The sequence below is a fragment of the Schistocerca piceifrons genome, chromosome 3 (assembly GCF_021461385.2).
Source record: "Schistocerca piceifrons isolate TAMUIC-IGC-003096 chromosome 3, iqSchPice1.1, whole genome shotgun sequence".
In the NCBI taxonomy this organism is placed as follows: domain Eukaryota; kingdom Metazoa; phylum Arthropoda; class Insecta; order Orthoptera; family Acrididae; genus Schistocerca; species Schistocerca piceifrons.
In genome coordinates, this window is record NC_060140.1 from 837,799,377 (window position 1) to 837,815,704 (window position 16,328).

The 16,328-nt window shown below is 41.9% G+C and overlaps 1 protein-coding gene across 1 annotated transcript in view; it reads left to right on the top strand.

Annotated features, from left to right (window-relative positions):
• The window catches only part of LOC124787955 (DNA polymerase subunit gamma-1, mitochondrial), a 169,161-nt gene that overhangs the window by 48,475 nt on the left and 104,358 nt on the right, over positions 1 to 16,328 (top strand). Inside the window, exon 6 of the mRNA XM_047254958.1 lies at positions 8,480 to 8,729. Within this exon, the coding sequence (XP_047110914.1) occupies positions 8,480 to 8,729 (250 nt within the window). The remainder of the gene's footprint in view (positions 1 to 8,479; positions 8,730 to 16,328) is intronic.

Sequence of the window (16,328 nt, forward strand, 5' to 3'; positions counted from 1 at the left end):
TGACTGTGTCGTTTGCTGTCCTCCTACCATCACAAGCTTATACAAATGGTCGCTGTGCATGTTGAATTCTACCAATGTCACAGACAGCTGCAACAGTTGTATTGACCTAAGGCGACTGAGCTGCATGGCTGCAGTCATAAGTGTCACACCATCATAATAGGTCTCAGGGGTCTTATGTGGACACTATGGTCAGAGATGAGATCATTCGTATGGCCCCAAATAAGTTGCGTCAGTGTGCCCTTCAGTTTGAGGACCATATGTTAGAAGAGGTTCTGAATGCTGTGCAGTCAGTTGAGGTTTCATGGGCTGCCAATTAGGAGCTTGGAGTGATGTCACTGTTACTGTTGTTGTCAGTTTGCAGCCCCAGCACATGGAGCTTAGCATGCTGGGGGAAGAGGAGGTAGCCGCAGTACAAACAAGCCAACCAGGCTGACACAGACAAACATGTTGTTGGCAGCAGGAACAGTGAATGCTGCTTGCTTTGTTCCCCCTCTTGTTTCATACAGCAAGAGTGAACAGTCTTCCTCAAGTGTAGGATGTCTTGCCATAAAAAAAAAGAAAAAATAATAATGTAGCAGTGGTATGTTGATCTCTGTCTGCCCCACAAGTCATTGCAAGAATCAATGGACGTCGATATTTACACAGTTTAGTCAATGGGTTCATCATTATCTGTAGGTAAGAACAAATTTTCCATTGAAATGCGGGTGGTGGATAAGCCACTGATCCTACGAGTCAACACAGGGGCTGACTCAACTGTCTGTCTCAGAACCCTCCTATGTTCTCCTCTGCTCTGTACTGAATTGCTCGTGTGCCTAGTGCTAATGCAACTGTCAATTCACTATACTCTCAGACAATATAATATCCCCCCTCCCCCTGCCACCAGTCCTGTCCACCAGTCATCCTGGGATGCACAGACAGTGGTGTGCCCATGTCCCTCTCACTTTCGTACATGTGTGTCGGTCTGAGCGGGTCAGGAAATTCTGGTGCCTGTGGTTTCCGCCCACTGCACCACCGTGAATGCTGGGATATATCTTCAGTCCCAGCATTGTGGATGGCAATGCCTGGCCTTTCCCACGCAAGGAGGGAGAAGTCTAGTAACCCACTGGTTACTATACCTACTGCTCACAGTGGAAATCAGAAGGCCCACTATGCCAAGAGTCAAGTGTGCAAGAATTGAAATAGCGTACCTGCAACTACTGGAGGTGGCTGCCAGGGGCAGCCTTATCACCAATTGCCATCACCAGGTCCACTGTGCATACATGGCACTATGCCAGTGACAACTGATATGGATAGCATCTCTATAAGGGCATGCATGAATCTCAGTCGCAGAATGTGTTTGAGATGTGTGTAAGCTGCTTTTATAGTATACTTGTTGAAGTCACTCCATGATCCAGTAAATTGAATCTTTTTTATAACCATGTCTTTCCTGAATTCCTAGTTGGAACACCTTCCTGTGTTCTTAAAAAATTTTGAGAAGTTAGCTTACAACAGATTATTGAACCACGTTTCTAATCATTAAATTTTAACTGCAGCTCAGGTTGGTTTACATAAATGCTTCTCTACAGAGAAAGTAATATATATTCTACGAACTCAGTTTCAGTAGACTCAAACAAGAAAAATTACCCCATTGGCATTTCCTGTATCTTACTAAGACACTGCGGGCTGCTTCTGTGAAGCGTTAAATCAACCAATTATGACTAGTGTTATCAGAGCACATTGATAATTGTGGCTAATATGTACAGGTAAAGCAGAAACACAGCTATTTTGAGGAAGGAAAAACAGTAAATCTATCAGCTGTCGATGTACTGGAGAAGTTAAAGCTTATTTGGAATGGACATCAGTGTTACCTGTAATTTGTGTGTCTGAATCCAAATATTATTTATGATTCAATGGACCCACAGCATTGAAAATATCTCTTAGAGACATTATGTAATAATATGCAAATTGCTGCTATAAAAAATGCTACAGCAGAAATCTGAAGTTTATGACTAAATATTATTGTTGATTATGTTAAACAGGTTTGTGTATAGCAGTTAAACATAATGTTACCTGAGATTTTCATGAGAAATACATTTTAAATTCTTCTTGAGTATTCTTCTTGGTTGGATCATTTGCTTCTGCAGATATTTTCAACAGCAAGACTTGTAGCTGTTGAAGAATGATGGGCTGATCCACTGTGCCATGCTTTTATATTCATATCATCAGTACTCCTGCCCACAAACAGTTGGTGACATTGTGGAGAAATGAGGCCATGCTCTGGAGGTACTTAAAAAAAACTACTTTTAGGAGTAGTGTGCTTAAAGAAGCAGTAGAAATCTGATGTCAACAGAACCTTATAAACAAAGACCATGATTTTCCCATAGCAAAGCGTTGAATCCAGCACTCGGCATACTGAGGGCACAGCACGAAGCGAAATATGAACCAGTGATGGTGTAGCAGAACTTTAGTCTCCAGAGCATGGTCCTAATAAGAATGCAAATGACACAATAGATGACTAATTCATCATTCCTCAGCTGAAGATAACGAGAAGTCACATTGCCAAACGTTTTTGGTGAACCAATGATTCGACCTAGCAGAACACTCGAGAACAATTTAAAATTATTACACAACGTAATTGCTTGTTAATGCAGTTTGTAATAGCTGCTTCACTTTGTTTGTGCATATTTTAACTTGTCCCACATCTCTGAAAGTTCTCATTCACAAAGTGATCTGCAGAAACTGATGAATCAATCAATTACCCATTAATTAAGTATGCCTTACTTACCAAAATACTATTTTCTGAAGTTAGGAAATGAAATTTCCTTTCTTGAAACATATTATTGAGTATGTATGTTTTATGTTGGTGTCATCATAATGAAAACATATCTTGATCACAGATGCATTCACATTAATGCGTCTGCAAACTTATGATGCAATTTCAGCTTTGATTGAGCAAAAAATGTAGGTATTTGTGAGCTCTATATGTCAATTTTAATATTTGTAGGTGCTCACATAAAACACAAAATGTTCCAGTTCATAGTTATATCTCAACAGTGCTCAATTTCATGAGTCTACTGAAAAGTGGTACTATTTTTTTGTGTTTTTGCATATTCAGTGTACTGCAAAAGTCTCATATCATGACAAAAACAAAAGGTCTGGTAATGTTTCAGGTGTTACAGTGTGCTATGTTGTATTTTAAAATGAAGATAATGTCTTCAAATAGTGCCATACAATGCTTACATAAAAATTGTGAGTAGTGGTAGCAACAGCAGCAGGAGTTTCTGCTTCCAAAACAAAACAGTTGGCTTTTCAAGGCTCATTGAATATTGTAGACATTTTTATTTTATTTTGTTTTTAACATGAAATTTTAGTTTGTAGGATATTAAAACTGAAATCTGGAAACTAAATCAGATTTTGTACGAAAGTAGCAATTTGAACTGAGAGGCTAATCTTTGTGTGGGTTCATTGCACCTAAGAGAATTTCCTTTTTTAGCCAAGGAAATATAGATACTCCTTTAATGCAAAGAACATTTATTACTTTGATTACTTTTTTTAGCCCTTCACTCCTTGCACTATTACTAATATCATGATCAAGCTTAATGTTCTGTTATGTAATGCAAGAACAAGTTTCTTAGTGTGGCCAGGATCAGAGTTACTGTTTTTTTTACAGTTTCGTTGCTTAATTTGGCTGCAACCACATCTCTGATATAGTCTTAGTGTTACAACCTTTTGCTTCTGTTGCAGTCTTTCTGCTGACTAACTCTCAGTGAGCCTGTGTTCTTATCAGGCTCACTTTAACGTACATCGTGGGACTCCTGGTGTGAACATATCATTGCATATGGAAATGTTTTATCTGACCCATACTGGATAATATGAGAAGTGGTTTGTGGCTGTACTGCAGCACTTACCTTGAAATGTAAACTGAATCAGTTAGGTATTCAGCAATATTGATAAATTCCTTGTCTTGTTTTTTCTTTTATGTGGTAGTATTCTGTTCTTAATTAGTTGAAGTTTTGGGTTACGTTATTATGAGGTAATATACTTAGGACAGCAAACAGTCCCAAGAAATGGAAAAAAGTACAAGTTCCTCCTGCATATATCAAGGACAAAAGGATGTATGCACAAAGTTATAGACCAATATCTGTAATTTCAATCTGATGAAGTTTCTTGAGTATATTTGTAGCTTGAATGTAATGAGTTTCCAATTGTGCCAAACTGGAGACTGTTGGAAAATGTCTGAGCCCAAAGAATATGTGATTAACTCAAATACTGTTTAAGTTATAGTACCCAGTACGTTGACCTGAATAGCAAGTGTTCTTTAGAGATTAAGGTAATGTCAAAAACACCCCTGGGAAATGTGACATCACTGCTCCTGTTTCCCATGTACAGAGGTGCACAAAAATATGGAAATACCAAAAAACAAAACACATCACAGTGCCTAATATGGTTTAGGAAAATCACTAGCATTCAAAACAGCTTCCAATCATCTCTGAATGCATAAATGCAGATCATGTGTTTTTTGCCACAGAAATCTTATACCATTCTTCTTGCAAAATTGTTGCACTTTCAGGTAACAGTGATAGAGGTGGGTAGTGGATCATGCATTCTTCTCTTCAAAGTAGACAACAAAGGCTCAGTAATATTGAGAGCTGGTGACTGGGGTAGCCGGGTGAAATGTGGCAGTTCATCATCATGCTCTCAAAACCAGTACTGGACAATGCAAGTTGTGTGAACAGAGTCGCCTTGTAACGCTGTGTCGCTATTGGAGGACAAACATTGTACCATGGGATGGGTCTGATCAGCATAAATGGTCACATAAATCTTGGTAGTAATATGACCTTGCATATTACAAATGGGATGCATGGAATACCACAGTATGGCTGCCCAAATTGTCACCGAACCCCCACCACATTTCACTCTTGGTGTGTAAACTTGGCCAGAAATTGGGAACAGTGTGAAACAAGATGCATCTGACCAAATGACTTTCTTCCATTGCTCCATGTTCCAGGTTTTATGGCTTGGCATCACGTTTTCCTGTTATGGGCATTTGAATCACTGATGAGTGGTTTTGGAATTCCAGTTCACCTTGCATTTCCCAGTTTCTGTAACTCCTTTCATGTTGTTTTGTTGCTGACAGGATTCACAATTATGAGATTCAGTTCTGCAATGATTTTTGCAGCTGTTGTCCACTTATTTTTCACCACTGTCCTTTGCAGTGGCTGTTTACCAAGATCATTCAGCACACAGTTTGGTCCATGCTGTAACTTAGTGTATGATGTTTTTCCAGTTTCCTGGTGTGCAATATAAATCTTTCCTGTGGTGCCTCTTGAAACAAGAGACACTTCAACTACCTTAGTTGCTGAAGGACTTGCCATACGAGCATGAGCAATTTGCCTGTGTTCGAATTCAGTTGGCTTCGACATAATGCACTCACAACACCACAGAACACCCCCTGTTCTGACCACGACTCATGCTTGCAACATGTTGAGGACATTGCATGGCTGCAGTTTGTGGTCAAATGCAACAGCACAACATGCAGGTTTGGCTAGGATTCGCATTTATGTTCGAGCATGCATTTCTGACAGTGTTTCCGTATTATTTTTCAGGTACTGAGTTCCATTAGGCTGCTCTCACACTGGCTATGTAGATGTGGTGATTCAACCACATAGTTCAATCGATGCAATGCACAAGTATGTGATCGAATCATGCAACTGAATTACTGGACACACATATGAACCACTTAGCTGAGGCTCTGCGGCAAGAGCTGTACACTTGTGCAACCCAGTCACAAATTGATGACAAAATGTAAATATTTCATCATAAAAATGTGAAAGAGGATTTCCGTACAGTAATAATAATTGAAGTATGCTGCATTCTGTGCAACTCTTGTCACAAAAGAGGTGGATTCAACTTGGATGAAACTTTAACAATAGTTGGCCTAGAAGACATATGAAGCATCACACCTACACAAAGCTGCTGTGCTGTGAATATACAAGACAAATTCGCAGATTATTTTGTTAGCACTGACGGGGATCCCTTTGCAAATGAACATGATGTAAAATGTATTTTAATAATACACAATACACAAAATATATATAAAAAACAAAGATGCTGTGGCTTACCAAACAAGAAAGCGCTGGCAGATAGACACAATAAAAACACACAAACACACACACAAATTTCAAGCTTTCGCAACCCAAGGTTCCTTCATCAGGAAAGACGAAAGGATGTGGGTTTTAAGGGAGAGGGTAAGGAGTCATTCCAATCCCGGGAGTGGAAAGACTTACCTTAGGGGGAAAAAAGGACAGGTATAACTCGCGCACACACACACATATCCATCCGCACATATACAGACACTTTATATATATATTTTCCCCATGTGGAATGTTTATTTCTATTATATTCATACAATACACAAAATAATACATGAGAATTTATTTTGTACACAGTTTTGTTTTTGAAGAACATAACAAATTGTTTCTCTTCTCAGGCATTAAATCTTACTGCTATAATTCTTCTTTCCCGATTCTCAAATTACAGGATAACTTTCTACTGCAATGATGAAAAGTTCCACAATGAAAGTCATTTTTGCAGTGCAACAGAAAAACAAAAATCTTTAAACCAACCCAGGAAAATTACATCATTGAACAATAATGAAGCGCTGACATACAAATGCACATACCTGTTGAGGCAGCAGCTGTTTACCCCTTCTCTCTGTAGTTGTCTTACGAGACTGCCACATGTGGAAGGATCAAACATGGCTGAGTCGCGATGACTAGCGCTGGGGAGCAGCATGTGCACAGCAAGTCGTGTAGTCAAATCACCAGTGTGTAGGGGGTCTTAGAGTGGTCAACATTCTCAGAATCTTTACTGATGGTTCTGTTGTGTGTGGAAAGTAATCGTTGTTGAGTGACTGTAGGGTGATTCAAGCTAACTTTGGCAGAATTTCTATTTTGGGCACTGAATACATGTTGCCTCAAATGTATAGAAAAGTAAGTTAATGTGAATGAATGGGAGATGTGTGTCAGTAGTATTGGAATCCAGTATTAATTGTAAACTGCTTTACTTGGCCACCTCGTTTAAATACCTTGATGAAAAGCTGCGGAACAAGTTTTAGGTGAGGCAAATGGTCAACTACAGTTTATTGGGAGAATTCTGATAAAGAATAGAACAGTGCATGTAATTAAAGACATTGCATACAGAACATTTTTGATACACATTCTTGAGTGCTGGTACAGTGTTTGGGATCCTCACCATATTACAAAAGAAGACATAGAAGCTCTCCAGATGCATGCTGCCAGATTTGTAGCCAGTCCATTTGATCAATACAAGAATGTTATAAGTCAGTATCACTGTGCAATACACTTTACATAGGCTTTTGCCATAGTCAGTGCTCTCATGAATTCACAGTTGACTGTCTCATTTTGGGCTCATGTCTGGCTATGTATAACCTTATGCTTAAGGGTAATGCACCACTTTATGGTTTTTAGTTTACAAGAAAATGCTACATTAATTAATGATACAAAAGAGAGAAATTGTAGAGAAAAGCAGCCTGGATTTCTAAACCCATTTGGCCCTCATCTCGTGGTCGTGCGATAGCGTTCTCGCTTCCCACGCCCGGGTTCTCGGGTTCAATTCCCGGCGGGGTCAGGGATTTTCTCTGCCTCGTGATGGCTGGGTGTTGTGTGCTGTCCTTAGGTTAGTTAGGTTTAAGTAGTTCTAAGTTCTAGGGGACTGATGACCATAGATGTTAAGTCCCATAGTGCTCAGAGCCATTTCTAAACCCATTTGCTTCATATACCTAATGTTTTGCAGCCTTGGGTTTTACAGAAACGTAAGTTACTATTTTTTGATATTGCATTGATGCCCATCGAAAATTCCTCAGCTTCTAAGACAACCAAAATTTATAATTCATTTAACAAAAGTTTCAACTTTGAATGCTTCCTTTAAAAATCAAAATGTGGAAAATCTAAGAAAATCACTGTGTTTGGAAAATTTGGGCTTGAGTATTATCAGAACAAAATTTTGAAATATTACAAGATATAAAAATGGGCAATGTCTAGAAGTCACGTCTTAACTAATTAATAACTTTTGAGTTATGGACATTTAAGCTAAACAAACCATTTTCTCAGAATTGCGAAAATTGGTCTACAAAGCTGACTAGATCATTGGTTCTTGTTGCATGGTAATGAAATTACAATATCTTCATATCCTTTAGGCCATGAATTAGTTAACTTCAAGTGGAAACAATTACACCACAGTGTTCATGGTTGGAAACAGGATATATGAAATAATAAGAATATGGAATTCCTTAGTAAATGTGGAAGTTGATAAATTTGTAATCTACTGTAAACCCTATTATCATTTTATTGCATATTTGGGAAACTATTTGTTGGTATTTCTGCAGTTGTCTTGCTTTCATTGTCAGAGGAAATCTGGATATCTGTGGTGATAGTTTTCTGTTATAACTATGATTTTCTCATGAAGAATTTGCCAACAGGTTTGAAAGGCTGGCTAAGGAAACAGCAGCGAGGCTTCCCGCCCGTCCACCTCACATGCCTGGGTATCCCGCCTGGTACCGGAAGCTCTGCTCCCGCAACATGGATTCTGAAGACTGGTGCCCAGGACCCCAGCTCCTCACCACCGGGATGCAGATCACACCAAAACTCTTACGGCTGAGTTGGGAGGGATACCCTCTTCACTTTCTGAGAGGCTATGGTTGGGGCTTCCTCCTGCCTCAAGCAGACCATGTTAGTAAGTTGTGTGTTGAGGTTATGTAGCTACACATTCTAACAATTTCACACAGTAAACCAAAGGAAGAAATACAGTAGTTAATTTGCTGTATTTCTACGTGGTCATTACTATTACCGTTGGCTAGGCAGGTGATGTACTCGCATTGTAATTTGTGGAATAATATGTACTCACACCACTAAGCAGCTTTATATTCTAAGTATCACAGAGATTTAACTGGGATGTGCCCCGTTATACACACACACACACACACACACACACACACACACACACACACACACACACACACACACACACACACGCGGTATTTTTCATTATGAAGAAGGGTCTCCAGGGATGTGAAAGAACCACATTATACATTAAAGGGCAGAAGCAGTCCTTGCAGGATATGTCTGTAAAGTACACTAGCAGCCAATTGAGCAGAGAAGCATAAAGGAACAGGAACAGTTATCCCCTTTGAAGGTGTGCAATGAATGAAGCCCTAATGTTAGTTAGTTTCATGTTCCATGGATCATTTGCATGATGAATCAAAATGTGGAATAAGTCATTTTACATACACATCACAACTTAAATTTTTAAATGTGGCTACGGGCTGAAAATTTATAAAGTAGTTTTTTTTTTTTTTAAATCTAGAGATGTGAGCTAGTAATTCATACCTACCAACTTTTGCACAGAATGGTAATAGAAATTCTTCTACAGAATAGAAGGAGTTGTTAAGGAGAAACTTGTTTAGTTTGTTTTCAAATTTCACTTTGCTACCTGTCAGACATTTTATATCCCTGGGTAAATTATCAGGCCAGTCTAGAAGGTCGAGCAACTAATTAAAATGGACAACGGAAGGGGAGACAGCTCATGTTAAATGATTGTGGTGGCCAGTCATGGAACGCAGAGCCAGAGGCTGTGCCTCCCAAAAAGACATCCGTTCTGCTCAAGGTCTAGATCACAAGAGAAAGAGAGGCAAATGTGTTCTGCACTGCAGAATGCTCCAGTGTCCACACACATGACCTGTATCCCACACACGCTATTGGCTAAAACTGATGGCATGAATTTGCTAGCAACTTCAGTAGAGGGCTCAAGGCGTCTTGTTATAACTTGTTACATAACAAAGTTGGCTCGTTATCCAGAATATCATAGGTATATTAATACAGCTTATGTCAAAAACTGTCTGTCATAGTTAACAGATACCACTTGAATATACAGGTAGCAGTTCTTCACTTGCCCCTGTGATGTCATTGTGACTGTCACAGCCATTCTTCTTCCATGTCTCACATCATATCTCCAAGGCAGGATCCGATGAGACACAATAAATAGCCCAAGCCGCAGGGATCACTGTAATGTAGCTAACAGGTACATTGTGCCCTTGTCTTCCAGAATACATGCACATAAATAAAATGCCATACCAAATCATTACTTAATCTTATGTTCATAGGCAGGGAAGGGGGAAGAAGGTTGTTACATATGGCGTACAACGACAGTGTACAGGAGGTCTCTTGTCAGCAGCTTTAACTGGAGAGAACTGTCTCGGTTCTGGAAGACAGGCAACTTGTCGCATAGGCACAGCTGAAAATGCTCTGGGAGAAAACTTGTTAAGATGTGACTGGGCCTTTGAAATAAATTTTTTAAGCACTTCCCTAAAATATTCCTTGACTGGCTGCCACCCTGTACACTTCTTATGGTGGCAGTCATCATTCGTAAGTTTGGTAAATGCTTGTACAACACGTCACTTTACTGAAGTAATATCTTACACTACAGGTCCTTCCCCTGAGGAGAATGTTATGGTCACTATTGTGAAACTCTAATAAATAATGAACATCTAAAATTCCAAACTAGTTTTAATATTATGAAAAGGATAGATTACCACTCACCATATAGTGAAGCGGTTGAGACGCAGACAGACACAACAAAAAGACACCTACGTAAGTGAGCGTCCCACCGAAAGTAGACACAACTGGGTGGTGGGGGAAAGGATAGCAGGGTAGAGGGGTGGTGGATGGTAAAGTGCTGCTTGTAGGAGCATACAGGGAAGAGGTGGGGAGAGGGTAAGGCAGCTAGGTGCAGTCGGGTGGTTAGACAGCAGGAGTAAGGTGGGTGGTGGGGGGGGGATGTTGGAAGTGAAGAGAAATAAAAAGGCTGTGGGTTGTTTGGTAGAACTGAAGCCTGTATGGCGCTGGAGTGGGAGCAGGGAAGGGGATAGGTGGATGAAGACTCTGCGCAACGAAGCTTGAGGCCAGGGGGGTTATGGGAACGTGGGATCTATTGCACGAGGAGTTCTCACTTTGGTAGGAGGGATCCAGATGGTGCAGGCTATGAAGCAGTCATTGAAGTAAACCACATCGTGTTGGACAGTGTCCTCAGTAACCGGATGTTCCAGCTGTCTCTTGGCTACAGTTTGTCGGTGGCTATTCATGTGGAGAGACAGCTTGCTGGTTGTCATGCCCATGTAAGAACACAGCACTGCAGTTCCAGCTTAGCTTGTAGATCACTTGACTGCTTTCACACATAGCTCTGCCTTTGATGGGATAGGTGATGCTTGTGACTGGACTGAAGTATGTGGTGAAGGGAGGATGTATGGAACAGTTCTTGCATCTAGGTCTGTTATGGGGATATGAGCCATGAGGCAACGGGTTTGGAGCAAGGGTAGAGCAGGGATGAATGAGGATAATTGCATAGGTGAGTAGCAGTCAGTCCTTTTCATAATATTATCATTATTCCAGCTTGGATTTTTCGTTGTTTGATTTTGCCTAATGGCTTTTCTTACATCCAATAATCCAATACTACACTCCTGGAAATGGAAAAAAGAACACATTGACACCGGTGTGTCAGACCCACCATACTTGCTCCGGACACTGCGAGAGGGCTGTACAAGCAATGATCACACACACGGCACAGCGGACACACCAGGAACCACGGTGCTGGCCGTTGAATGGCGCTAGCTGCGCAGCATTTGTGCACCGCCGCCGTCAGTGTCAGCCAGTTTGCCGTGGCATACGGAGCTCCATCGCAGTCTTTAACACTGGTAGCATGCCGCGACAGCGTGGACGTGAACCGTATGTGCAGTTGACGGACTTTGGGTGAGGGCGTATAATGGGCATGCGGGAGGCCGGGTGGACGTACCGCCGAATTGCTCAACACGTGGGGCGTGAGGTCTCCACGGTACATCGATGTTGTCGCCAGTGGTCGGCGGAAGGTGCACGTGCCCGTCGACCTGGGACCGGACCGCAGCGACGCACGGATGCACGCCAAGACCGTAGGATCCTACGCAGTGCCGTAGGGGACCGCACCTCCACTTCCCAGCAAATTAGGGACACTGTTGCTCCTGGGGTATCGGCGAGGACCATTCGCAACCGTCTCCATGAAGCTGGGCTACGGTCCCGCACACCGTTAGACCGTCTTCCGCTCACGCCCCAACATCGTGCAGCCCGCCTCCAGTGGTGTCGCGACAGGCATGAATGGAGAGACGAATGGAGACGTATCGTCTTCAGCGATGAGAGTCGCTTCTGCGTTGGTGCCAATGATGGTCGTATGCGTGTTTGGCGCCGTGCAGGTGAGCGCCACAATCAGGACTGCATACGACCGAGGCACACAGGGCCAACACGCGGCATCATGGTGTGGGGAGCGATCTCCTACACTGGCCGTACACCACTGGTGATCGTCGAGGGGACACTGAATAGTGCACTGTACATCCAAACCGTCATCGAACCCATCGTTCTACCATTCCTAGACCGGCAAGGGAACTCGCTGTTCCAACAGGACAATGCACGTCCGCATGTATCCTGTGCCACCCAACGTGCTCTAGAAGGTGTAAGTCAACTACCCTGGCCAGCAAGATCTCCGGATCTGTCCCCCATTGAGCATGTTTGGGACTGGATGAAGCGTCGTCTCACGCGGTCTGCACGTCCAGCACGAACGCTGGTCCAACTGAGGCGCCAGGTGGAAATGGCATGGCAAGCCATTCCACAGGACTACATCCAGCATCTCTACGATCGTCTCCATGGGAGAATAGCAGCCTGCATTGCTGCGAAAGGTGGATATACACTGTACTAGTGCCGACATTGTGCATGCTCTGTTGCCTGTGTCTATGTGCCTGTGGTTCTGTCAGTGTGATCATGTGATGTATCTGACCCCAGGAATGTGTCAATAAAGTTTCCCCTTCCTGGGACAATGAATTCACGGTGTTCTTATTTCAATTTCCAGGAGTGTATTTTCATTTGTTACTTTTATTTGCATTACCGTACTCAGTGTCCATACTTTTCTTTCTCTTCTTTCCTGTGTTTTACATGTTGCTCTGTTCAAACCATACTACACACACTGACTTAAGAGCCACACTGTATCAGCTGTCTTGTCGGCACTTAACACACAGCTACATGACTGTGCTGATTGCTGATACTGCATCTCATGTCCCATATTGATCATGCTTCCTGCATCACTCTTCCATATTTTTGTGTGTTATTCTCTGTATCTTCCTGTGCCACATGAACTTGTACCTTGTATCACCCTATTCTCCCCCCCCCCCCTCCCCCCACCCCCACCCCCACCCCCGGCCCACCAACCACTCTTTCACTTCTCTTATTCCAATACGTAAATACTAACGTCACCTAATCCAGTCACATCTGTTATGCTCCTCCTTCATACAACCTCCCACCAGCCTGCATCTCACATTATAATATTTTTATTTATTTTTGTCTTTGATCTTATGTTTTCATGCCGATTTCAGTTCGTTTCCACCTCTCACTATTGGCTCTACTCCTTCAGGTTTCATCTTGTTTCCTCATACTTCATCTGTTCCATCCTATTTGTGATTTTTACCACATATTTTTGCAACTTTTTTCACGTGTATTCCTGTGTAAGTTATGTATATTTATGCATTTTTATCCTCCACCACAGATCCTCGCTCCTTCCAGCTGTGCCAATCTAGAAAAGCTTCCTTATCTCTAGCCAGACCCCAGTCCTACACATTGTTCTTGTGTTGTTGCATGGCTGATGGAATCCTCAAATGGCCTTACCATGAGATTGCCAATCTCTGGCTGCAACCCTTCCTTCCACAATGACCTCCATCTGTTCAGATACTGCCAGTCCTTAATCCTCACCAACCTAGTCCTGCAAAACCATGTAAATCAGGTCCAAACCCCCTTGCAATACCTCATCTGCATCCAAAATTCCCCTGCTCTGCAGTCCCAAATTCCTGTATCCCATCTCTCACAGTCAAAGTCTTGCACTCCAGGAACTAGAGCAGCATGCACATCATCACCTGAAAAAACTCTCCAACTTATTTACCTCCTACTCCACCACCTCTACAACAGCCTTCAAACCTCCCTCACATCCCCTCATAGCTGACAAACCCTGCCTTGCAGATCTACGACGTTTACACACTGTCAGAAACTCTCTTCCACCATCATACAGAATCCAGAACCCAAACAGACCTGAATCACAGTATGAACCTTTCCTCGAAAAGCCTTAGTCCCATAGAAGTTTCAGTCCTTTCCAAAGGCCTTACTTGTTGCCCCACTCCGAAATTCAATCATACTTGACTTGTTAGAAACCTTCTATCCTTCTCCCAGTCCCTAAAGTGGAAACACTTTTCTGCCAGCAACTCTACCAATCAGACTCAATCCAAAACCAATGTTGAACACTGCCTGACTCAGTTGACTCCTCCATCCAATCGTGATCCACCCCCAAATCATCCCCTGTGAAGTGGTTAGTTTGTGTGTACATACCGCGTCCTCAGAGGTTAATATGCACCAGCGCACTCTGGTGCAGCAGGGCTCACACATAGAAGTTTCCCTTCTTGTTTTCATTTTTAACTTCAATTGATAGTAGGTGGGAATGAATAAAATATATTGCAGATGTTAATGAAAATTTATTTTCACGATATTACAAGTTGTGTTCAGTACCAAACATTTTAAAGCAAGGTGCTACACTCAAGGAAACTTTGCATTCTGCTCACTGATATGAAATCTCTTTGCAAAGGCCTTTCCTTACACACACCATTCACCTTCTTGTTAGTCTTTTCTTCATTTTGGGCAGCAGAAGGTCTGGAAAATGTCTGGCTATAAGGCATATTGCTTCCAGTGTTATAGGTGGGCATCCTACTGATGTCCCTTTTTGAGGTAAAGATATGGACAACTGTTCACCAAGGCTAGTCATGAAGCTCATTCTACTTTGTGTGCCACCATGCTTCTTGTAAAGAACGTATGCAGTGAAGCATGCAGTGTCCAACAAGTGGCAGAAAAGCTTCTAACAACATTTTTTCAGCCTGCTCTTGGCCATCTGCTACCTGTGCAATGGAGAATCACACCTATCCAAGCCTCCCATATTCTTGTTGTAATCAGCGCCATATGGTTTTTGAATGATTCCCTTCTTTGAGTTTACATTTACTAATGTATTGTCATGGAAGGTACTGACCATAACACTGTCTCTCTTGTCCCATTTAATTACCATCTGCTTGCCTCTGTATCCTGTTAGATACTCTCCTTTCTTTAGTTTTTCCTTTTTTACACAGTCAGGGAACCCCTTCCCAGCTTTCCATGACAGTGTCAGTAATTTTACTGGTTAGTTTGTCCACCAAATCTGGACTGGTGTACCAGTTGTCAAGATAAATGTAGTGACCTTTCCTGAGTAGATCATGTGCAAGTTTCAAAACAGTTTGAGAGGTTTTTGTTTCTTCTGGATAGTGGCCACGATAATTAGTGTCCTTTACAGTGTGAACAATAGATTCCCATACATACCCAAAGCTGCTTTCATAGAGCTTGTAAAATTTGATGCCGAATCTGCTGCACTTTGATGGAATAAATTGCCTGCATCCAAGGCACTCTGTCCAGAGCAACAACAGTTCATCAGAGGTTCTGTTCTGGCGTGTATACTGATCTGAATTTACACCACACATGTTCGATAATCAGGTGAATTTTGACTAGTTTTCTGCTGATAATCCCTAGTGGATCATACAAGGGCTTGTCAATGAAGTGGACAAATTTCAATAAAAGATGAAATCATTTTTCACTCCTTCATTTCCTGAAGAAAGGTGTGTCAACTGATTCTCTCTTTGAAAAGTATATTTTGTGATCTACATTTACACGTACATAGATACTCTGCAAGACACCATATGGTGCGTGATGGAGGGTTCCCTGAACAACTGCTAATCATTTCCTTTCCTGTTACACACAAAAATGGAACAAGGGAAAAACAACTATCTATATGCCTCCATACAAGCCCTAATTTCTCGTATCCTGTCTTGGTGGTCCTTGCACACAATGTATGTTGGCAGTAGTAGAATCGTTGGTTGTGAACTGAACTAACACGCAGAAATGCAGTAGGTCTCACTGCTGCAGTAGTGTCTCATCAGATGTTTCTGAATCTAAGTCACTTTCACTAGCATCAACATCTGTATCACGAAAACTTTCAGAACTGTCACTGAAATTATCATCACTTTCTAAAAGCAGCTGCTCTGTCTGTAAATATGATAAATGACTTCTTTTCGCCATTGAGAAGGATTACTTGCTAACGCGGCAGTAAACACAGATGAAGAAGACAGGCTTTTGTGGCTGCTTCACAGGACGCATGCTGTCATTGCACGCTTGAGTGGAACATGTTATAACTAGACC